The sequence below is a fragment of the Canis lupus genome, chromosome 28 (genome assembly GCF_011100685.1).
Source record: "Canis lupus familiaris isolate Mischka breed German Shepherd chromosome 28, alternate assembly UU_Cfam_GSD_1.0, whole genome shotgun sequence".
NCBI classification, from domain to species: domain Eukaryota; kingdom Metazoa; phylum Chordata; class Mammalia; order Carnivora; family Canidae; genus Canis; species Canis lupus.
In genome coordinates this window covers 7,058,719-7,083,174 of record NC_049249.1, presented here as the reverse complement: position 1 = coordinate 7,083,174, position 24,456 = coordinate 7,058,719, and the positions used below count along the sequence as shown (strand labels likewise).

General features: G+C 38.2%; 1 protein-coding gene across 1 annotated transcript in view; it reads left to right on the top strand.

The window, feature by feature from the left end:
• Positions 1 to 24,456, top strand: part of IDE (insulin degrading enzyme) — a 122,847-nt gene that overhangs the window by 65,172 nt on the left and 33,219 nt on the right. Inside the window, 8 exon segments of the mRNA NM_001314100.1 lie at positions 3,233 to 3,345; positions 3,870 to 4,032; positions 5,114 to 5,206; positions 5,615 to 5,706; positions 7,402 to 7,482; positions 9,228 to 9,331; positions 15,918 to 16,020; positions 18,430 to 18,552. Coding sequence (NP_001301029.1) covers positions 3,233 to 3,345; positions 3,870 to 4,032; positions 5,114 to 5,206; positions 5,615 to 5,706; positions 7,402 to 7,482; positions 9,228 to 9,331; positions 15,918 to 16,020; positions 18,430 to 18,552 — 872 coding nt within the window.

Below are 24,456 nucleotides of genomic sequence, written 5' to 3'. Positions count from 1 at the left end.
ATTTTATTTATTTATTTATTTATTTATATTTTTAAAATTTTTATTTATTTATGATAGGCACACAGTGAGAGAGAGAGGCAGAGACATAGGCAGAGGGAGAAGCAGGCTCCATGCACCGGGAGCCCGACGTGGGATTCAATCCCGGGTCTCCAGGGATCGCGCCCTGGGCCAAAGGCAGGCGCTAAACCGCTGCACCACCCAGGGATCCCGTTTTTACATTTTTTAAATGGAGGTGTGCTATCTCATAACTTTTATGAGATTTAATCAAGATAATGCAAAAGTGTTCAGCATAGTGCCTGGCACGTAGCAAATGCTCCATAAAGGGTACCTACTTTTAGCATTCCATAATCATGAGATTATGATGACTTTTGTTTCCTTCTTTTTACATTTATTGTTGGTTTTCTACTTTTGACAAATTTTAGTTTGTAAGCAGAAAATAAGCAACTATATATATTTTAAGTTGGTAATAAGAACCAGGATATAAAATTGATCCAAAGAGTGATGCCAACAAAATAAAAAGTATATCTGTAATTCTGTGTGCTTGCTAATGGTAGCTAGTTCTAGAGTGTTTTTTGGTTTTTTTTTTTTGGGTAGTTCTAGAGTGTTAAATATCACTTGGTATTTAGAGCCTAGTCCTGGGAATATTTTTGTCTGTGTTGTATTGAGACAAAAAAAACCCTTGATTTCCATAAGCACTTATTGGGCAACTAATGATGACAACAGATGAATCAGGTAGGAGGCCTGTGTTCCGTGTTGTGTTTAGTGGAAGTGACAGAATAAGTGTCTAAAAGATGTTTCAGTTCTCTGATGATATACATGTCACTCTCCTAGTGTGACTGACTGTGAACTTAGTGTGCTAAGTTCAGTGGAATTGGTAAGGGTCCTGGAAGAGGTGTCCTTGCTATAAGAGTTATGAGGAGGAAACAGGATCTCTCAGAGGATTAATAGAAAATCCGCTCCTTCTTCTAGGATGAGGGGAGAGAAAAGAGTAACCATGTGGAAGGATCTCTGTCACAAAGGGACAAAAAAGTTTTTCTCTGTTCTCCCACGGGACCATCCCTCTAGTTGTGGCAGCACTAATTACCTGGAAACTTGGCAAATAGGTAACTATCAAGTACAGACCTTGGGATTGCCAAGTCCTCGTGATGTAACGATGAAAGGGACTCCTTTCCCTGAACTCCAGTAACTCACTGTGTAGTGGAGAAGACAGACTGCAGCATCATATAGCTGCTTTACCTTAAAAAGCTACATTGTTAACTTAAGCTTTTAAAGTAGAAATACTTGAAAGGCACACCTGGTAGAACCTTGCTCTAAAGGACCCCGCTGTTGTCAGCACCTCAGGTTGATAAGTCTTTGTTTACTGCCCTTGTTTCAAGTCACATGTTCCATCTGTGCATGAAGATATCTCTGTCATCTCTTGCTCCAAATATACCCACTCCATTCCTAAGTTTACTTGTCATATAATAAGCAGCTACTCATCTGCCTTGTATTTGGCTCTGGACATTTTGAGGTCCTACATACATGTCAAAAAAATTGAAGTAAAAATATGTACATTTTATAAGTAAAGTGCAAATGCCATATTCATAGGCCTATATTTGTCTCTACTAGAGAATTTCATACTATATAAATGCAAATCTCAAATAGTGATTAAATACTCTCTGGAGAGTTCATGAAAAAGTTCCAAATGGGTCCTAGAATATTAAGAGAAATTTCTTATTTGATCCAAATGCTTCCTGATGGTAACACTTGATCAGTGTTTATACCATTTATAAATAACCTATTCTTGGAGAGACAGAATCAAGGTGAGATGTTACCTTGTTTATAAAAAGATAACCTTTTGGATACCTGGCTGGCTCAGTAGAGCATGCCACTCTTGATCTCAGAGTTCATGAGTTTGAGCCCCAAATTGGAAAGACAGATTACTTTGGGGGGTGGGGAAGGAACCTTTTTCCTTTTTTCATTTTTTGAATGATAGAAATAGGTGTACATGGAAAAAAGTGTATTCCACATAGAAAGGTATGAAGTGTAAATCAAGTTTTTTTTTCCTCTGTGATGACAATGCCTTCTCCTCAGAAATCTCACCTTAAGTAATTTCTTGTTACACTTCCAAAACTGGAATTTTATTCATATATATAGGTATGCCTGTTAAAAAATTAACTGAGAGTGCTTGCAGTTTTCATTTAATAGAGCTTTGAGATATTTTTTGTATCAGCACATAGAGATCTCTCCATTATTAATGACTGCATAAAATTCTAATGTGTAGACATTTCATAATATTCACATGCTCATAGATGTTTAGGTCATTTCCAGTTTTTGTTATAAACAGCGCTACAGTAAACATACTATACATACAGCTTTATAAGTTTTTCAAGTATAACTCTTTAAAAAATATAGGTAGGTGATAACACAGAATAATTTAAGTGGCCATGTAGTTCTACCAACAATTACAAGTCTTTGGATGAGTTTGCCATATTTTGATACAGAATCATACAACGTTAGACCTTGGAAGAGACCTGTGATCATCTTACCCAGTGTTCTCATTTTACAGAACCAGAAGTGGTTAACCAGGTTTTCCAAGTAGTCAGTTGATAAGGTTGGTGAAGCCAGGATTAGGATCCAAGTCCTCTAGTCTCCCTACCCAAGACACTTTTCACCATTTTATTTACTTTTCCCCCTCAAAATCACTCACAGACTCTAACATTTGACTTTTAACAATGGGCTTAGATTGTGTCTATTTATAAAGTAAGTATAATCTACCAGCTGATGCTTTAGTATGTGCCTGTTGGCAATTGATCAAATAGTTTTCCAAATGCAGCCGATTTTTCTATTTTTAATACGTGTTTTAAATTTATTGCAAGATAACATTTGTGAAATAGTTTTTTAAATTGTAAAGAGCTAGGAATGTGTCAGATATAATTATCAATATTGCTTAGCTTTTAGAAGTTATACAGGCACTGGCAGGATTGAATGGAGTGCTTCAACTTTATCAGATGCAGTTTTAAAAAATTGTAGATTTTCTATTTTAATAGTCCTAAGATTTTTCATGAGATCCTAACATTTTGTTCAGCTTTATTGAGATACAATTTTTCTCCAGCTTTGTTGAAATAAAATTGATATGTAATATTGCATAAGTTTAAGGTATACAATGTAGTGATTTTATATGTATATAGAGGATACTGAGGTTTTAAATACTTTCATGTTAAAATTGTTTTCATTGTCTGTTTTCTTACAGAATCCTTAGACGACTTAACTAATCTGGTGGTAAAGCTATTTTCTGAAGTTGAGAACAAAAATGTCCCATTGCCAGAATTTCCTGAACACCCTTTCCAAGAAGAACATCTTAAAGTAAGTGCATGTATTTCTAATATTTTTTCTTTTTTAATTTTTGGACATAATATATGTCTAGTTTACTAGAGTAGATGAAAAATTTTCTAAGTTTTATTTATATAGTTTTTAATATTTGTTTGGATAATCAAATCAGTTTCACATTTATTAGGGATATGTATCACCAAAAAGATAGCAATATATATCTGATCTTTGCATGCTAAAAGTAGTTTTGGAAAAAATAAAAAAATAAAAGTAGTTTTGGTAGTTATAGTCTTGATAAACTGCAGAAGCTGTTCTCTAGTGCCAGAAGGCAAGTATATTGAGCTGCATGGTCTAGGGGATCAGACATGGGCTATACTGCGACTGTAATGAAATTCCACTTAGAAAGAGCCAGTTATTCTTTGTGGTCAGTACAGTTTTCTCTGGCACTTAATTTTCTTTTGAATTTGGGATTCTTCATGAAAATCTGTATTCTTCATAGTTTATATTATTCAGTAAGTAGGAGTTGATACAGCTAATCTTTTGATTTTTTTTTTTTCCAGCAACTTTACAAAATAGTACCCATTAAGGATATTAGGAATCTTTATGTGACATTTCCCATACCTGACCTTCAGAAATACTACAAATCAAATCCTGGCCATTATCTTGGTCATCTAATTGGTCATGAAGGTCCTGGAAGTCTGTTATCAGAACTTAAATCAAAGGGTAAGTCTTTCCTTTTACTCTGGCTCTTGTTTTCTCTTAAATATTTTTGCGTGAAGGAACATTTTTAGATGAGACTGTTTTGGGTTTACGGGAGAGTGAGGGTGCTGGTTGTTAGTGTGCTTTTGTTTTTTTGCTTTGGGGTTTTTTCCCCCCATAATTTGTTTTACCCTTCAGTATTCTGCAGTGAAGTTTAGATTTTTCAAAAGATACTGTGCTACATTTTTTTAAAGATTTTTATTTATTTATTCATATGAGAGACAGAGAGAGGAAGAGATACAGGCAGAGGGAGGAGCAGGCTCCCTGCGAGGAGCCCGATGTGGGACTTGATCCCAGAGACTCTGGGATCACACCCTGAGCCGACGGCAGATACTCAACCACTAAGCCACCCAGGCACCCCTGTGCTATGTATTTAAATAACAGAGAGGTTTAAAAAGTAAAAGGTCACATTGGATATTCTTTACCATCTCTGCGAAATGACAGTAAACATTATTTATTTGCCTGCTCTTATCCATCAGACCAGAGGGTATAGTAGCATCTAGTCAATAGATGATTTCCAAGGCCCCTCTCAACTCAGGCTCTGCTTTTATGTAACACTTAATCACAGTACTCTACTCTTCCCTTGGGAACTGATTGGAAGAGTCTTGAGGAAACCGCCCAACCCAAAACAAAACAAAACAAAACAAAACCACTTCAGTCTTCTAAGTGTCTGAAATAGTTTTTCTGAACTGATTTTTTTGCTCTTTTTCTGCAAGTGGTTCATTCTGATATCTTGGGAACATACAGCATGAATTGAAAAGAACATTCTTGTGTTAAAAGAAGCCACACGGGCATCCCCGGTGGTGCAGCGGTTTAGCACCGCCTGCAGCCCGGGGTGTGATCCTGGAGACCCGGGATCGAGTCCCGTGTCGGGCTCCCTGCATGGAGCCTGCTTCTCCCTCTGCATGTGTCTCTGCCTCTCTCTCTCTCTCTCTCTCTCTCTCTCTCTGAATGAATAAATAAATAAATAAATAAATAAATAAATAAATAAATAAATCTTAAGCCACACATAAAATCCTGTTTTGATTTCCTTTGAATGTTATAGGCTGGGTAAATACTCTTGTTGGTGGACAGAAGGAAGGAGCCCGAGGTTTTATGTTTTTTATCATTAATGTGGACTTGACTGAGGAAGGATTATGTAAGTATGGACCTTTTTGGTTTTGAATGAAAATTGCCTTATGATACATTTTTAAAAATGTCTTAATGCCATGGATCTGTTTTATATTATAAAGCCATAAAACCTTTAATTTATACAATTCATCCATCATATTTTTCATGTGCAACTTGGCCTTCGTTTTATGGATGATTTTTCCTCCTTAAAAATTTGTTATTATGTTGTACTTGGCTTTTCATTGGCTCATTGACTATCCCAAAGTCCCTTCTGTTACATGTCCCAGAGGCTGGAGGGCCATGTGTGGGACCCTCAAACCAGTTTCAGGGAAGTGAAGACTCCATTTGTACTTACCTGACTTTACCTTAGGGGTGAGCTCACTGCTTTGTAAGATTCAAGGACTAAATGGTTTTGAAGTGTGCCCCTTTTTTCCAGTACACGTTGAAGATATAATTTTGCACATGTTCCAATACATTCAGAAGTTACGTGCAGAAGGACCTCAAGAATGGGTTTTCCAAGAGTGCAAGGTAATTTTGTTTCACCAAAATTTTTCTTGAGGAAAATTTTCAGAAAACCTATACATATGAATTAATTTAAATTTAAGGCCCAGTGAAACCTTTAAAGTTTTGGAGGTTTTTGTTGTTGTTATTTAAACTCTAAAATCTTTCAGTGCATAATAGTTTAGTTAAAACTTAGTTGTACTGCTCAGATTCGCTACCTGGGTCTCAAGTAAAGGCTAACGCATCAAGTAGCCTTTTTTTCAGAAGGAAAAAGGAATTGCTTTTCTATCCCTCAGATGGAAAGAAGCCAACAGTTTCTTGAGCTTGTGTCTATCAGGGCTTACCTTACTGTTTGCATGAAGCTTCATGAACCTGTTATTTTCAGATCTGCTGACAAAAACCTATAGTGAACTTTATTTATTTTAAAGATTATTTTTTAAAATATTTTATTTATTGATGAGAGACGCAGAGAGAGAGAGACAGATGCAGAGGGAGAAACAGGCTCCATGCAGGGAGCCTGATGTGGGACTCGATCCTGGGACCGCAGGATCATGCCCTGAGCTGAAGGCAGATGCTCAACCACTGAGCCACCCAGGCATCCCAATTTTAAAGATTTTATTTATTCATGAGAGACACAGAGAGAAAGGCAGAGACACAGGCAGAGGGAGAAGCAGGCTCTATGCAGGGAGCCTGACGTGGGACTCATTCTGGGTCTCCAGGATCACACCCTGGGCTGAAGGTGGCGCTAAACTGCTGAGCGACCCAGGCTGCCCTATGACTGTGTTCTTAAAAGTGATTTTATCATTGTTTGTATGGGAAAGCCTGGCTTGCCTGCATGTATGTATGTATGTATGTATTTATTCATTCATAAGAGAGACAGAGAGAGAGAGAGGCAGAGACACAGGCAGAGGGAGAAGCAGGCCCCATGCAGGGAGCCCGACGCGGGACCCAAGATCAGGCCTCGGGCTGAAGGTGGCACTAAACCACTGACCCACCCGGGCTGCCCTATTTATTTATTTTTCAGTCAAACAAAAGTTCTCTGTCTTTCAGAATTTTACTATTATTATTATTATTATTATTATTATTATTATTTTATTTTTAAAAATTTATGTATTTGAGGGAGAGTGTGCAGAGGAGAGGAGTAGAGGGAGGGAGAGAGAGTTTTAAGTGACACAGGACTCGATCCCGCAACTCTGAGATCACGACCTGAGCCGAAACCAAGAATCAGACGCTAAACTCACTGTGCCACCCAGGCACCCCTTCCAAAATTTTAAAGCCTTCTTTTAAATGTATTATCGAGATTCTGAAACATAAATTAGGATGAGAGAAATTCTTTTTACTTCGGTCAAAGTTTAAAGGAATCCCCTCTGCTTGTGAACTAGGACAGTAACTTCCAATCTGGGTGCACTTCTCTGAATGAATCAACAAAATGATCATCTATGTAACTGTTGATCTTGCAGGGTTCCTCTACAGTTTTCCTAGTTCTTTGACTAATAGTTTCATTAATTTAGGCTAAAGAAATCATGTTCTGCTTTGGTTATTTTCATGTTCTGTACATTTCTAAATAAGCATAGACGATTTTTCAGAAACTGTGATAAAGTTAAATAGGAAGTAGGAAGCCTGTAGTGCAAACTAAATACTAAAGAAAGAATCTTTTCTTTAAAAATAAAAATTCTAAATAGTAGTCGATTTATGTGTAATTGGATTAATTTTCCATTTTAGGACTTGAATGCTGTTGCATTTAGGTTTAAAGATAAAGAGAGGCCACGGGGCTATACCTCTAAGATTGCAGGAATATTGCATGTAAGTTTACTATTTTACATATACAGTGGTGTGTAAAGTATTCTCATGATCCTGCATATATTACCTTCAGTACTACATTAATGATAAAAATTAAAGCTGTAGTATAAAACTTCAGACATTGTAGCAACTAGGCAAACTTTGATATCAAACCGTGCTTAAAATCTTAACTTTCACCATCCTAAAAATTATCATTTTTCATTACAGAGGTATTTTGCTTCTTGGATTTTAATATTTTTCAACTCTGTAATGTGTCAGTTGCTAATTATGTGAAAGCTATATAGATTATCTGCTTTTCTCCATTTCTGTTGCTACCACCCTAGTCTGAGCTACCATTATTTCTTGCCTTGACTACCATTATAATCTCTTACTTGATACCTCTTTTTTTCCCTCTTGTTTCACACTATATTTTATTTTTCCAGCCTCAGTAATCTTTTCAAAACCAAAATCAGACTGTTTCTCTTCTCTGTGTCAAATTCTTCAGTAGTTTCCTATCAAAGTTGGAATAAAATCTAAAATGTCACATTGGCCCACAAAGTGATCTGGCCCCAGCCCATCTCTCCCATTCTCATTCCCCTCCAGCTGTACTGGCTGCCTGGCTGCTTAATCTTCAAGCATTAAGTTTATTCTTCCCTTTTGGGACCTTTTACATTTGCTGTTTTCTCTACCTGGAACACTCTTCTCTCTTGTCTTTGCATGGTTGGGTTCTTATCAGTTGGGTTTCCATTTAGGTGTCTCTTCCTCACAGAGACCTTCCCTGACCTTCCAATCATGCCCTGCCCCCTTTTTATTCATAGCACTTATCACTATAATGACACTATTTATTTTCTGCCTCCTTCCCAATTGGAATATAAGTTCGTTGGGTAAAATAAGTGAAGGAGATTAAGAGTGCACTAACCTTAATGAGCACTGAGTAATATATAGAATTGTTGAATCACTCTATTTGTGCACTTGACACTAATATAACACTCTATGTTAACCATACTCGTCTGGTTACTCTCTCTCCTGACTTCTGTATTCGTTGTTGTTTTGTGTTTTAGTTCAGCCTTGAGTCTCAATCCCCAAATGAAATATTGTTATTATTAAACTTATTGTATGTCCCCCCCAAAAGAATATAAGCTCCTTAGGGAGCAGGGACATCATCTCTCTTGCCTGGCACAGAGTAGATGTTTGTTAAATATTTGTTGAATGAATGAATCAGTCTGTCTCAGTATATTGGGAGTTGCTCTTACTGATAAAAAGCATCTTCTATATTACTTTTCTTTATTAGCCAAAAGTGTAAGCCATTCCCCCCTCAACAACTTCCTAAATGTTTTTCTGATTTTATGCATATAAATTTGATGATAAATTCTGTTTATAAAAGTGTGTGTACTTTATATCACGAATCCTATAGGTTCAGCATTTCACTATCAAATTTTCTTCACTAGCAAGTATTCAGTTTTTAGTCAAAAGTACTACATTTTTTCCAAAAAAAAAAAAAAATGATTTTGCTTTCTGTAACATAAATGTATTTGGGAATTAACTGCACAATCATCTGCACAATTAACTGCACATCACACAGGAAACTGATTCAAGTGTGTTAAGAAAGAGAAAAGAAATTTTCCCAATGGAGTAAAATTTAATTGAAGGAGGATGTAGGAGTGTTAAAATAATGAATTTAATGTGTTAGAGATATGTTTGCTTTAATAAGTTAGACTCTATAGTAGCTTTGCACATTTTATTTATCTATTTATTTTCCTTTTAATAAGTATTATCCCCTAGAAGAAGTGCTCACAGCTGAGTATTTGCTGGAAGAATTTAGACCTGACTTAATAGAGATGGTTCTCGATAAACTCAGACCAGAAAATGTCCGGTGAGTCACTCTACAGATTTTTACTGCTATATACTAAATTTTCAATAATGATTAGAAGCTGAAAATTTGGAATTGTGAATAAAATGCTTTTAAACTTGTTATCGAGCATGACTAAAGTAGAAAGAATAGTATAATGAAGCAATAGCAGATGTCAACAAATCAGTACCTGACCAGCCTTTGTTATCTTTAACCACCCCTCATCACTCATCCTCCCTCCATTCCAGATGATTTTGAGGCAGTATCTCTAAAACATGAAGACATTTTTAAAAAACAAAATAAGGGGCGCTCGGTTGAGCATCCAACTGCTGATCAGCTCATGTCATGATCTCACGGTCAGGGTCCTAGGTCTAGGTTTGAGCCCTGCATTGGGCTTCATGCTCAGAAGGGAGTCTGCTTATGGATTCTCTTTCTCTGTCTCTCTCCCTCTCGCTCACTCTCTAAAATAAATAGATAAACCTTTTAAAAAATCATAATTTCATTATCATGAATAAAATACAATAATAGATCATCCTAACCTGGCTTCATCCTAATTCAAATGCCCAAAGTATTAGTTTATATATCTGGCTTCATAAACAAATGAGGATACCCTCTTTTTTCTTAAGTAGAAGTAAAGAGTACAGTCTTAGAATCCTTCTCACTAACCAGTGATTAACCAGGAGATCAAAAGTTGGAGAAGCTCTTAGAGTAGCAAGAGATATTCTTGCTAGAAGAGGTTTAGCCCTAAAGGGTTTATGAACTATCCCATGATATTTCTGCCTCAAAATTGAATTTCATCCATATTTTCCAATGTGAAATAATACGAGGAATGTATTTAAGGGGCACATATTTTGCATTTTTTATTTTTCTCCTCTGTCAAGCACGTATTTCCAAAATTCTGGGAACTTGGAGATTGAGTAAATATATCTTTTTGGAACGGTCATTTTAGGAATAAAATCAACAATCTGGTAGAAGTTTTTGAAGAATAAAAATCCTTCTGACAGAACTATTCCATCAAAATCTTTTTCCTAGTTACCATTGTTTGCACTTTTCCATGTACTAGCAAAAAACAATGGGAAAATTAAAAGAAGTATTGGTAGTTACACAGTGTGATAAATACAATAAAATGACATAGAACTAAGTCTACGCATACATTCTATCAATACCAATTTCCTAGTTTGGATATTTCACTATAATTGTGTAAGATGTAACCACTGAGGGAACTGGGTGAAGAGTACACAGGACCTCCCTGTATTATTTTTGTAATTTCCTATAAATTTGTAATTCTTTCAGAATTAAAAATGTTTACCATAGCAACACAAATGTAAAATAATTAGGAATGAATTTAACCAAAGATAAGCAAGACCTCAACATAAAACTACAAAACAGTGCCGAAAGAAATTAAAGACCTTGTTCTTGGGAGACTGGCTATTCTCTCCAATCTGATTCATAGGCTCTGTGTAATCACAATCAAAATCCTAGTAGTCTTTTTTCCTTTTAGAAATTGGTAAACTGATTCCAGAATACCTACAGGCATATTCAGAGGACCTAGATCAGCTGTGACATGCTTTAAAAAAAAAAAAAAAAGATTTATTTTAGAGAGAGCAAGAACAAGTGTGGGGGAAGGTAGGGACGGGGTGAGGGGGAGAGACGCTCTCAAGCAGACTCTGCACTGAATGCAGAGCCCCCTGCAGGGTTCAGTCACAGGACCCTGAGATCATTAACTGTGCCGAAACGAAGAGTTGGATGCTTAACTGTCTGAACCACCCACATGCCCAGCTGTAACACTCTTCAATGTAAAAACAAAAGTTGGAGGACTCAAGCTACGGGATTGAAGACTAAGTATAAAGCTACATTAATTATGACATTGTACGTTAACTTGGGGATCAAAAAGAAATCATTGGAATGTAATATAAAGCCCAGAGTAGGCCCACACATATGTGTTCAGAGGATGTCTTTTTTGTTGTGGTAAAAAACATAAAATTTACAACTTAGCCATTTCTAAGTGTACAATTCAGTAGAATATTCATATTGTTAAAAAAATATATATATATATATTCATATTGTTGTAAAGCAGATCTCCAGAACTTTTTCACCTTGTAAAACGGAAACTGCCCATTAAACAACATCCTCTCTCTTGCCTCCTACCATGTCTTGGTAACCACCATTCTACTTTTTATTCCCATGAATTTGACTACTTACATACCTAGTAGCAGTAGAATCATATGTCTTTATTTCACTTGGCCTAATGTCTTTCAGCTTCATCTATGTTGTACCATGCAGTGGGGTTTCCATTTTGCCATATTAAACCTACAAATATGGCTACAGAGTCTTGGCCCTTCTTTAGTCATACATAAATCTCTGTCTGGGAGGAGTCCTTGCTGAATCCATGCAGTTCCTAGGATAACTGTGTTTTTGTCTAAATGTTTGGTAGTCTGATGGTTGACTAGAAGAAGTTTGTGAGAGATCAGTGCCTAAACCACTGGCTTATGCTTTTTTTTTTTAGACTCCACTCTTTTCCTTTTCTAAAAATTAGAGCATTTGTCCATCTCCATCTTCTGCCTCTTCTCCTATCCTCCAGTATTTCTAAAAGGTGGTGGGCAGTGATCCTACTAGGATTTGTTAGTTGCCTAATAAGCATCAGAGAATGTGAATGATCTGCATTGGAGATGTGAATTCATTTGAGTCACTTGGCTGGCTCACTGGGTTTCAACCTGCTTTTTTTCTGTTGTTTGGCCAACCTTTGCAATTTAAAAACTTACATGTTTTCTAAAGACAGTGTAAATAAGAGGTTAGTAGTTCTGTCATCTGCAAACCTGAGACCAGTTTATCACATTTTGCTTTAGGTCTTGTGTCCTGTTGGACTATAAGTTCCTTCCAGGTAAGAACTGTGTTTTTTTTCCCCAGAGTCACACTATCAAAGGCTCAATAAAAGTTGGTTGAATTCTCTAAGCCTTTAGCCTCACCTTTCTTGATTCCGTCTTTCTTTAAGAGACCCTTTTAAATAGTGGGGTGTTTTTTGTTTTTTTGTTTGCATTTTTCATGAACCTCAGTTTCTTCAGCACTATGGCCTTCCCGCCACAATTCCTTAAGTTTGGCTTGGAGTCTTTTTTTGTCCCTTCTTTCTTCTTTGGGATATATTTTTTGAAAAGATGATTTGATACCATGATATTATAGAATTCTACTAGTGAAAGGATCAAGTTCATCTAGTTAGAATCCTTACTTATTGAAAAGTAATGAAACTGAAGCCCAGAGACTTGCCTAATTTAGATCTTAACTGATTTTGTCAAGATCTCAAAGAAAGTGAGTCGGAGTATTGACCAGATGGCCAGATATGTACCCTCTCTACTAATTCTCTTTGAATTCATCACAATTACTTGTGAACCCTTTCCACCTTTGCTCTCTTAGAGATTACTGGCAAAAGTCTCATGAGAATTCACATCATAAAAGGCATACCATATTGCCTTTTAATGTCTGTAGTCAGGTACTTACTGTTTCTGAATGGGTCCTGTCCAGCTTCAACAGCTGTTCTTTTCCTCTGAACATTTCTAAGTGGCTGACTTGAAGTCAGTGGTGGGCATTCATTCTAGCCCACTATTTCTGTCTCACTGTTACAAGTTTCAGTATGAATAGAAAAGTTCATTTTCTCTTCTATTTCTAAGGACCACATTAGTACCACATCAGCAGCCAATTCTTTATGGATAGAATTAAAGAATAGCATTCACACACACACACACACACACACACTTTAAAAAAAAACTTGCCAAGACTATTTTTAAGCATAATTAGATTTCTAGTAGATAATCTAAGAATGTGATGGTATCTGTTTCTCAGTTCTTTACAGTTAAATGTATTACACCTCTCCATAGCATACTTTGATATATTGTGCTTTCTCTTCTCTCTTTTCTTCTTGACCCCAGTCTTCACACTCTGGTTTGTAGATGTCTATGTAGGTTTGATGTGTGTATACTCTGCTCTTCTGTTACTCCACTTGCTTACCTTTTATAATTTATTTTTAAATAATCTCTCACTGTATATTTCAGTTTCAAATTCCTCAGTGGTACAGTAATTCTTGTTCTACAAAAGGTGTCTCTTTGTTAGGCCAGTATTTGTTGGTTGAGGGAACTGTGTTTATTTCATATTTACTTCCTTAGCATTTCAGATGTTACCCATCCATTTTACTTTGGCACACAGCTATTTAAATCCTTTACGATGTGCCTGAACAGTCTACCTTCTTCTTCCCCTTTTTAACCTGAGCATTACTGAGCAGCCTCTGGCATCTGTTGCTTTCTCTGTCATATAGTCATCCGCCAAAGCATCTGGCAAGCTTTCCCTGCTCTTTTTCACTTTCTCTCTTAGGACAGAGTTTAAAATGTTCTTGTTTCAGGGGCCATGTCCACTGCCAAATGAATGCTTCGGCATTCATAAGTTGTCATCAGTTGCTTTTTTTTTTTTTTTTTTTAAGATTTTATTTATTCATGAGAGACATGCAGAGAGAGAGAGGCAGAGACACAGGCAGAGGGAGAAGCAGGCTCCATGCTGGGAGCCTGACGTGGAACTCAATCCTGGGTCTCCAGGATCACACCTTGGGCTGAAGGCGGCGCTAAACCGCTGGGCCACCCGGGTTGCCCCTCATCAGTTGCTTGTATGTTATTCTGATGCATGGATTGTCGTTCGGGGTCAGGCAGCTCATGGGAGAGAAGATGATAACACCACCTCTCTACCAGGTTATTTTACTTACTAAGAATTTTCAGATGTCTCCTTGAGAATCAGCCCTTTCATTTTTTAGGAAACCAGCAGAAATACTTTCTAGCACTGAGTCTTAGCAGGCTCTGTCATGTATTGAATGAATGTCCTTTACAAACATTACATGCCCTTCACATGGCCATGTGAGTTCCATACACACTGTACATATATCCCTCAAAAGGAATTCTCGAAATGCCAACATGGATCACTTCTTCTGGACACAACAGAACTCTTCCATCCATTAGACCCTATGACTCCTCCCTGTGTTTCTATGGAATGTATTCTATTTACCATGTTTTTTAGAACTAGTAGTGGTCAGAGGCAACTAGGCCAGATCAGCAATACCACCAGCTAAGAGATTAGTCAGTCATACTAACAGGTTAGTCAGATTGCTTATGATATTTACCCTAATGCAGGCAAATAAAACCAAGTCCAGCTAGCCTGAGTATTTTGTCTAGAATAAGAAGTAGTGGTTCAAAGGGCCAGGCATTGAAGTTCAAAGGTCTTGACAGGGGGTAGGAACACATTGGAAAATGGATAGGTATTCAGTAGAGGGAGGTTTTTATTGTAATTACTGGGCTTTCAGCTGTGAGGCAGACATCCAGAGGCTAGAACCAAACCTCTGATCGGATGAGTGAGAACAAGTAGCAGACATAGACTTTGTTATTTGAATTGAGACATGAAGGAAAAATGGGATCAGTAACAGGACTGACTTCAGGCAAGCCATCCAAGCTATTGGCCTAGAGCTTCTTTATCCAAAGGATTCAAAAAGGATTGGTCCCAGACTGGAATTGAGTCTGCTGATAGGAGGGCAGTAATTCCAACTTTGATAATTACAAGGCAGCAGAGGCAGAAATGTCTCTGATGATCCTGCACAGGGACAGGAGTCTTGCTATGGTACACAACTGCTTTTGCTAGTCTTCTCATAATCTCCTTTTCATGTATCTTTTGACATCATTTTATCTCTACCTTCTCTCCCTGAACTTTTTTTTTTTTCCTTCTGACTTTTCTTCTGGGCTGTCTCTACCTTCTACCTTCTTATCAATGAGAACTTTTAACAAACCAGAAGATAGAGAGGGGTTTCTTAGTCATTTCCTTCACCTCTAGAAGCATGAAAACCAATGTACATGTACTAGGTATATTTGATGGTAGTCTCTGGCTGGGGAAAAAAAACAAACCCATAGAGCACAAACTTAGCAAATAATAATGAAAGTGTGTTTTTGGTTTTTTTGGAACTCTGGATGAGCCAACAAGGGTGGGGCTTTTTTAGCCATTTTTGTTAACCCTGGGCCTTGGCTCTTAAAGTACTTAGAAGTACTTTATTTTGCCTTTTTTTTTTTTAAGATTTTTTATTTATCTATTTATTCATGAGAGACACAGAGAAAGAGGCAGAGACATAGGCAGAGGGAAAAGCAGGCTCCACGCAGGGAGCCTGATGTGGGACTCGATCCCAGGACTCCAGGATCACGCCCTGGGCCGAAGGCAGGCTCCAAACCACTGAGCCACCCAGGCGTCCCTGTTTTGCTTTTTAAAAGACTATTTTTCAACTGACTTTGTCCCATTTTTTTCCCTAGCTACTCCTTTAAAAATTTTAGGCAGTAGCATACCCACAAGGGTCCTACATGTAGTTTTTCACATTAAAAATGATGGGCTCTAACCAAAGGATAACAGAGACTATGGTCAGAAACCTCTATACTTCATTGCCTGTTTTGACTAAGCATTATCAGATTTACTGAGTTTTAGAAGCCCACCATGTTCTTTGGTGTTATTTACATTTTCACGAGTCATGTTCTATAAAAGTATCTATACAACATGAGTTTATAGGATTTTTTTTGTTTGTTTGTTTGTTTTCACTTACCTTTAGGGTTGCAATAGTTTCCAAGTCTTTTGAAGGAAAGACTGATCGCACAGAAGAGTGGTATGGAACCCAGTACAAGCAAGAAGCTGTACCAGACGAAGTCATTAAGGTAAGGCTTACACATCTGTGAATAAACTTGACATGTGAGCGATAGAGCATGAGCTCTCTAGATCAACCAACTCCCGGCCCAGAGTGTGGAGAGTGATGACCCATGGCTGTTTGTACTGTCCTGAGCAAAGTAAGAAGATAGCTAAAGTTTCTGCATGAAGAAATGGCACTATGGCCACCTTCACTTGTGACTGTTATGCCAGCAGGGCTAAAAGCAGACTTCCAGTCTCATGCAGTCAAAGTACATAGTACATGTAGTCATTGAAGTCCAAAGTAGACAGAGAAGCAAAGCTACCAAAACAGACAAGAGATGGAAGTAGAGATCATGAAAGACAAATACAGGGCACCAGAAGCCTCATGGTTGTGCTGAGGGAACAGTCTCTAGGATTCACAGTGTCTTCACTTTAGGAGGTGCTATGTTGTATGCCTTGTATTGTCTCATTGCTCTTTTTGTTGAGGTAAGGAATTAGAATTTGTTTCAAAACAGGTGTGTTTAGATAGCATGTTACCCTATTCATCAGTAGTCTAGATCTTGTTTGAGTCTTCTCTACATGTCTAGTACTTTTTCTTTTTGGTTTTCATTGTCACTGTATCTTTGAGATTGTGTCCTTTATTCATGGAAGACACCAGAAAGCCTTGCTCTGACTAGATTCTGGTTACACACAAGTAATGGACATTTACAGAAAAAAGAAGAAAAAAAAATAATAATTTAAGAAAATCATTGCTGGTACTTCTCTGACCTATTCACAACACAGAAGGAGATCACTGGAGCTCTTTTGTATATGAAAATATCCATATAGCTAAACTGTGAGCAATGCTAATCTCCCATGAATTAATCCTAAAACAGAAGAGAATCCTTATTTACCAAACTCTCATGACAGACAACAAACCTGCTCCGAATGGGATTTTTTTTTTTTTTTAATTTTTAAATTTATTTTAGAGAGCACACAAGTTGAGGGAGGGGCAGAGGGAGAGGGAGAGAGAAAGCCCAATGTGGGGCTTGATCTCACAATCCTGAGATCATGACCTGAGCCTAAACCAAGAGCTGGGCGCTTAACTGACTGGGCCACCCAGGCGCCCTCTGAATGAGAATTTTTTTTTAAACAAATTTGTCTTGGGGCGGGGGGGGTGTGTGCTCCTGACTGGCTTAGTGGAACATAGGACTCTTGATCTCAGTATTGTGAATTCAAGAAGCCCCATGTTGGGTATAGAGCTTACTTAATTAAAAACAACCCAAATTTATCTGGGAGTTCAGCAGTGAAATTGTTTACTACATGTTTCCCAGCCCCTACTATGCAGCCATTTGGGAGACTTAAATTGCTACTCATAAATAATACGGCCAACATCCCCACTGTCCCAGTGCCAAAAAACTCAGGGACCAGAATAGAACCTGCAGAAGCTTCAAGGCTATTCTAGATCATCTGGAGACCAAACTACTGAACCCGGGATTATTGGCAGTTGGGTGGTGTTGTTGTTTTTTTTTTTTTTCCCTGTTAAGTCTTTTTTTTTTTTTTTTTTTTTTTTTTTTGGAGTTTGGTTTGCCAACATATAGCATATCACCCAGTGCTGTCACCCAGTTTCCCCAACCCCCCTGCCCACCTCCCTTCCACTAAACCTTGTTCGTTTCCCAGAGTTAGGAGTCTCTCATGTTCTGTCACCCTCACTGATATTTCCTACTCATTTTCTTTCCTTTTTTTTTTTTTTTTTTCTTTTTTTAAAGAATGAAAAGTCTTGAAGAGTCCAACAATCACTGACCTGTGATCTGTCCCACTTAGCTTTTGGAACTAGCCCATGGAACACATTCAACCTGCAAGTTGTATCAACCCTGTTGCAAAATCTAGGCTTAAGACTCCACTTTGTTCTTGACTTTATACTTAAATCACTGATTCTCTTGAAAGTTCACATGGTCATCTGGGAGTATTGTGGACCAGGCCTTAAGGAGAAGCCCTGAAGTGAAAGAAGCCCCTTTAGTCTAGCTTTCATGCCATACATGCAAGTAACTTAGTGCAGCTGAAAGTTTAATCCTTCTGTAAATAATCTATTGCCTATCAGTTGCAGGCATATATCCCTGTACAGATTATTCTTTCTTCTTTAAGGAGCTAGAGCCAATGTGGTCTTCATAAGGACCAAGTAATCTCTTAGAGTTTTATAGTCTCAGATTGCCCCTTAACCTCAGCTGGTCATTTTGGAAATATGTAAAAAGGAAAGATAAATAAGTACAAAATCTTGATTAGTAACAGAAAGACTAGCTCAACTTTCATGAACAGCCATCAGTGGATCTTGGGAATAGAAAAGAAAAGCTGTGTGACATTAATCTGCTTAATATTTGCCTAGATACTAAGCAAGGGGACTAATTTAAACTTTTGATTTCAACTTTAATTGCTTTTGTGTTTTTTTGTTATTCATCCAGAAATGGCAAAATGCTGACCTGAATGGGAAATTTAAACTTCCAACGAAGAATGAATTTATTCCTACAAATTTTGAGATTTTATCATTAGAAAAAGAAGCAACACCATACCCTTCTCTTATTAAGGTAACATGTTACAATTGGTGATTTTTAAATTTAGGGAATACATATACTATTACACAGAAGGGACTGGAGAGATGATTTCTTACATTTGGTACTATGTTGGTTTTAGGGACTCATATCCTAAGAGCTACCAGAAAGTTGTAGAGAGAATAACTGCAAGGAATATTGAAAGGCTAGAAAAGTTAAAGCAAATGAATTTCTAAACAATTTAGAGTCTAGGGTATGGTTTTCTTTAAAGAAAACAAAAAAAGTCTGGACTACAACAAATCTAATGAAAATTAACAGGCTACTTTCCATAGTCACTGAAGACCTATTAAGGAAGTAGATTTGTGCTGCATCATGAACGTTAGAGATAAAAAGAATTTCTAAATCCTGGAAGACAGCATATCTAAGGGAAGTAGTTGGATTTCCTGCCCATAAAAATAATTCTCAATTTGTCAGAATGGCTTTAGGAAGTTGATGAGCACAAGGAATTTAAGAAGTTAATAAGCCAATGAGAAGAGTGATTGAGAAATGGGGCTTTTTTTTTCTTTTTCAGAATGTTCTTTTTGTGTCATTATTTTCATACCTTGAGTAAATTGTGTAGTAAAATGGATCAAATTATACTGTACATCCTCTTTCCTATATTCTCTTTCTAAATTCACCACCATAGACCTACATCTTTCTTTTTCTTTTCTTCAAAGGACCTAACATTCAGATTAATTCAATGAGATGAGAGTTAGGATTTAGAAACTTGGAATTTAATTTATCTCAAGCAAGTAGATTTTTTTTTTAAGATTTTATTTATTTATTCATGAGAGACACAGAGAAAGAGGCATAGACATAGGCAGAGGGAGAAGCAGGCTGCCCATGGGGAGCCTGATGTGGAACTCGATCCCAGGACCCTGGGATCATGACCTGAGCCAAAGGCAGATAATCAACCACTGAGCCAACCAAGTGCCCCTCAGGCAACTAGATTATTAACTAGACAATTATTTTCCTTTAAAAATGACATTTTAAGGGGGAGTTAAGAAGGTAGAGGAGAGGGGGACTTAAGCTTGCCTTGTCCCACAAACATAGCTAGATAAATATCAGATCATTCTGAACACCCAGGAAACCAATCTGAGGACTAAGAGAACAAAACTGCAAGGCCACAAGTAGAATCATGGAGGGTAGGAGCTGTAGAATTGATTTGAGGGTGATAAGAACTGTGGGGGCTGAGGAAGGGAGGGAGCCCTGCTTATGGAGACTACTGCAAGCAGTGGAGCACAAAAATCTGAAGTTTTAGAAGTCTGTCACCACTGGGGTTGTACCTGGCTTGGTGGTGCTCCTGTGGGAAAGGAGGGAGCAGATAGTCTGGTGATCCTCTGGATTGCAAGGGGAAACCATTCTCCTGTTTGGAGTGTATTTAGGAGTAGCTGCAAGGCCTCTCCATGGACAGAAGAAAAAATGGCACCAACATGCTGCACTGTTCTAAGGCATAGGAGCAGGGACACCATCTGAGGGCAAGGAGTCTTGGTGCTGGCTTTTGGCTCTGCTTTGCCATAAACTCTGAACTGCTTTGTGGTCCTGTGACTGCTTTCCTGGGGCTGGCCTTTCTGGGGTTGGCCACAGCAGCAAAAGCAGGGAGACACCAAGAGGATCAGCATGGGATGGTGTTATGAGAGTCCCTAAAATTTGGAGTTTAGAAGCCTAGCTGTGCTCTGAGATAAAACATCTCAGACACAGGGTGAAGGCAGGGATCTGATGGAAGCTGGGGCACAAGAGGAGTGACTGTTTGCTCTTCTCTGAGGGCTTCCTGAGTAGTGGTGGGCACGAGCTTTCCCGTCCAGGGATGAGAGAGCAGAGTGAAGCCATTTTTTCCTACCCCCTTCACCACCTTTCAAAACTGACTGATCTCAAGGAACTAAACAATCCCACCAACTGGAGATTGGAGCCACTTAAACCAAGGCCACCCATACCATCACCACCATGCAGATGCATCTCTATAAGGCCTGAGAATGAGCCCAACAGGCCCTTCTCCCAGAAGACCAGCACAAACCCCTTGCATGTACCAAAGTCTACTGATCATAAAGTGCTGCAGAGCTTCAGCTCTAGGGGAAATAGGATCTAGCTTCTTTTGACAAGCAGACCAAAACACACCTAGGATCTAGTTTCTTGTTGTTTGGTTTTTTTCTGGACAAAATGACAAGATGGGGATGCCTGGGTAGCTCAGCGGTTGACATTTGCCTTTGGCTCAGGGCATGATCCTGGAGTTCTGGGATCAGGTCCCACATCAGGCTCCCTGCATGGACCCTGCTTCTCCCTCTGCCTATGTCTCTGCCTCTCTCTCTCGGTCTCTTTTGAATAAATAATTAAAATATTTAAAAAACAAAAATGACAAGATGGAATAAACCCTAAAAGAAAGAACAGAAAGTAGAAGTAACAGCCAGGGATTTAATCCATATGTAAGATATCTGAACTAGAATTTAAAACAATTATAAGAATACTACCTGGGCTGAAAAAAGCCTAGAAGACACTAGAGAATCTCTTACTGCAGAGGTAAAAGATCTAGTCTGAAATCTAGTCAGACCGAAATTAAAAATGCTAAAACTGAGATGCAAACCCAAATGGATGCCATAACAGGGATGAATGAAGCAGAGGAATAAATCAGTGACACAGAAGATAGAATTATGGAAAATAATGAGGCTGAAAAGGGAAAGAAAAGTATTGGATCACAAAGGTAGACTTAGGGAACTCAACAACTTTTAAAACGTAATAACATTCCTTTCATAGAAGTCCTAGAAGATGATAGAGAAAAAGGGGCAGAAAGTATACTTGAGCAAATTAACTGAAAACTTTCCTAATCTGGGGAAGGACACAGATATTGAAATCCAAGAAGCCCAAAGAACTACCATTAAATTCAACAAAGACCACCTAGACATATCATAGTCAGATTCACAAAATATACAGACAAGGAAAGAATTCTGGAAGCAAGGGGTAAAGCCCTTAACTTAGAAGACAGATCAGGTTCACAGCAGATCTGTCCACAGAAATTTGGTAGGCCAGAAATGAATGGCAGGATATATTCAGCATGGTGAATATACAGCTGGAAAAATGGAAAAATACTCAACTAAGAACACTTTATCCAGTAAGGCTGTCATTCAGAAGGGAAGGAGAGATAAAGAGTTTACCAGACAAACAAAAATGAAAGGAGTTCATGACCACTAAACCAGCCCTGCAAAAAATATTAAAGGGGACCCATTGAGCAGGAAAGAGAGACCAAAAGTAACAAAGACTAGAAAGGAACAGAGACAGTCTACGGGAAGAGCAACTTTACAGATAATACAATGGCACTAAATTCATAACTTTCAGTAGTTACTCTGAATGTAAGCAGACTAAATGCTCCAATTAAAAGACCTAGGGTATCAGAATGGTTAAAAAAACAAGACCCATCTATATGCTGCCTGCAAGAGACTCCATTTAGACCTAAAGACACCTGCAGATTGAAAGTGAGGGTGTGGAGAACCATCTCTCATGCTAATGTATGTTAAAGGAAGCCAGAGTATCCATACTTCTGTGAGACAAACTAGATTATAAAACAGACTAATAAGAGATGAAGGGCATTATATCCTACTTAAGGAGTCTTTCCATCAATAAGATATAACAATTGTAAATATTTATGCCCCCAGTTTAGGAGCACCCAAATATATGTCAATTAATAACAAACATAAAGTCATTGATGATAATACAATATTAGTAGGGGACTTTAACACCCCATTCACAGCGATGGACAGATTCAAGAAAATAATGGCTTTGAATGACTGCTAGACCAGATGGACTTAACAGATACGTTCAGAACTTTTCATTCTAAAGCAGCAAAATACACATTCTTTTCTAGTGTACATGGAACATACTCTAGAATAGATTACATTGTGGGTCACAGATCAGCCCTCAACAAGTAAAAAATGTTCAAGTTCATCCCATGCATATTTTCAGGCCACAGTGCTATGAAACCTGAATTAAACCACAAGAAAAAAATTTGGAAAGACCACAAATACATGGAGGTTAAAGAACGAAAGAACTACTAAAAGAATGAATAGATTAACCAGGAAATTAAAGAAGAAATAAAGAAGTATATGGAAGCAAATGAAAATGAAAACACGATAGTCCAAAACTTTTGGGATGTAGCAAAGGCAGTCCTAAGAGGGAAGTATATTACAATATAGGCCTTCTTCAAGAAGCAAGAAAAGTCTTGCAACACAAAAGTCTTGGGGCTTGGGTGGTTCAGTTGGTTAAGCATCTGCTTTCAGCTCAGGTCATGATCCCATAGTTCTGGGATTGAGCCCCACATCAGGCTCCCTGCTCATCAGGGAATCTGCTTCTCCCTCTATTATCCCTTACCCTGCTCATTCTCTCTCTTCCTCTCTCTCTCTCAAATAAATAAAATCTTAAAAAAAAAAAAAAAAAAAAAAAAAAGGTAAGAAAAATCTCAAATACACAACCTTACATTACACCCAAAGGAGCTAGAAAAGGAGCAGCAAATAAAGCCTAAAGCCAGAAGAAGAAGGGAAATAAAGATTCTAAACAAACAGAGAAAACCAAAACAGATCAACGAAACTAAGAGCTAGTCTTTGGTGTTTTTTTTGTTTTGTTTTGTTTTTAGATTTTATTTATTCATGAGAGACACAAGAAAGGCAGAGAGACATAGGCAAAGGGAGAAGCAGGCTTCCCTATGTGGAGCCGGACCTGGAAACGATCTGAGGACCCCGGGATCACGCCCTGAACCAAAGATAGACACTCAACCACTGAGCCATTCAGGCATCCCTAAGAGCTAGTTCTTTTATTTTTTATTTTTTTTTACATATTTTTTTTTAATTGGAGTTCAATTTGCCAACATATAGTATAACACCCAGTGCTCATCCCATCAAGTGCCCTGCTCAGTGCCCATCACCCCCACCGCCCGCCCACCTCCCTTTCCACCACCCCTTGTTCGTTTCCTAGAGTTAGGAGTCTCTCATGTTCTGTCTCCCCTTCTGGTATTTCCCGCTCATTTTTTCTCCTTTCCCCTTTATTCCCTTTCACTATTTTTTATATTCCGCAAATGAATTAGACCATATAATGTTTGTCCTTCTCCGATTCACTTACTTCACTCAGCATAATACCCTCCAGGTCCATCCACGTCAAAGCAAATGGTGGGTATTTGTCATTTCTAATGGCTGAGTAATATTCCATTATATACATAGACCACATCTTTATCCATTCATCTTTCGATGGACACCGAGGCTCCTTCCACAGTTTGGCTATTGTGGACATTGCTGCTATAAACATCGGGGTGCAGGTGTCCTGGTGTTTCACTGCATCTGTATCTTTGGGATAAATCCCCAGCAGTACAATGCTGGGTCGCAGGGCAGATCTATTTTTAACTCTTTGAGGAACCCCCACACATTTTTCCAGAGTGGCTGCACAGTTCACATTCCCACCAACAGTGCAAAAGGGTTCCCCTTTCTCCACATCCTCTCCAACATTTGTTGTTTTCTGCCTTGTTAATTTTCCCCATTCTCACTGGTGTGAGCTGGTATCTCATTGTTTTTTTTTTGTTTTGTTTTGTTTTTTTAAGATTTTATTTATTTATTCATAGACACAGAGAGAGAGAGGCAGACACAGGCAGAGGGAGAAGCAGGCTCCATTCAGGGAGCCCGATGTGGGACTCGATCTCGGGTCTCCAGGATCACACCCCAGGCTGCAGGTGGCGCCAAACCGCTGCACCACCAGGGCTGCCCTCATTGTGGTTTTCATTTGTATTTCCCTGATGGCCAGTGATGCAGAGCATTTTCTCATATGCTTGTTGGCCATGTCTATGTCTTCCTCTGTGAGATTTCTGTTCATGTCTTTTGCCCATTTCATGATTGAATTGTTTCTTTGCTGTTGAGTTTAATAAGTTCTTTA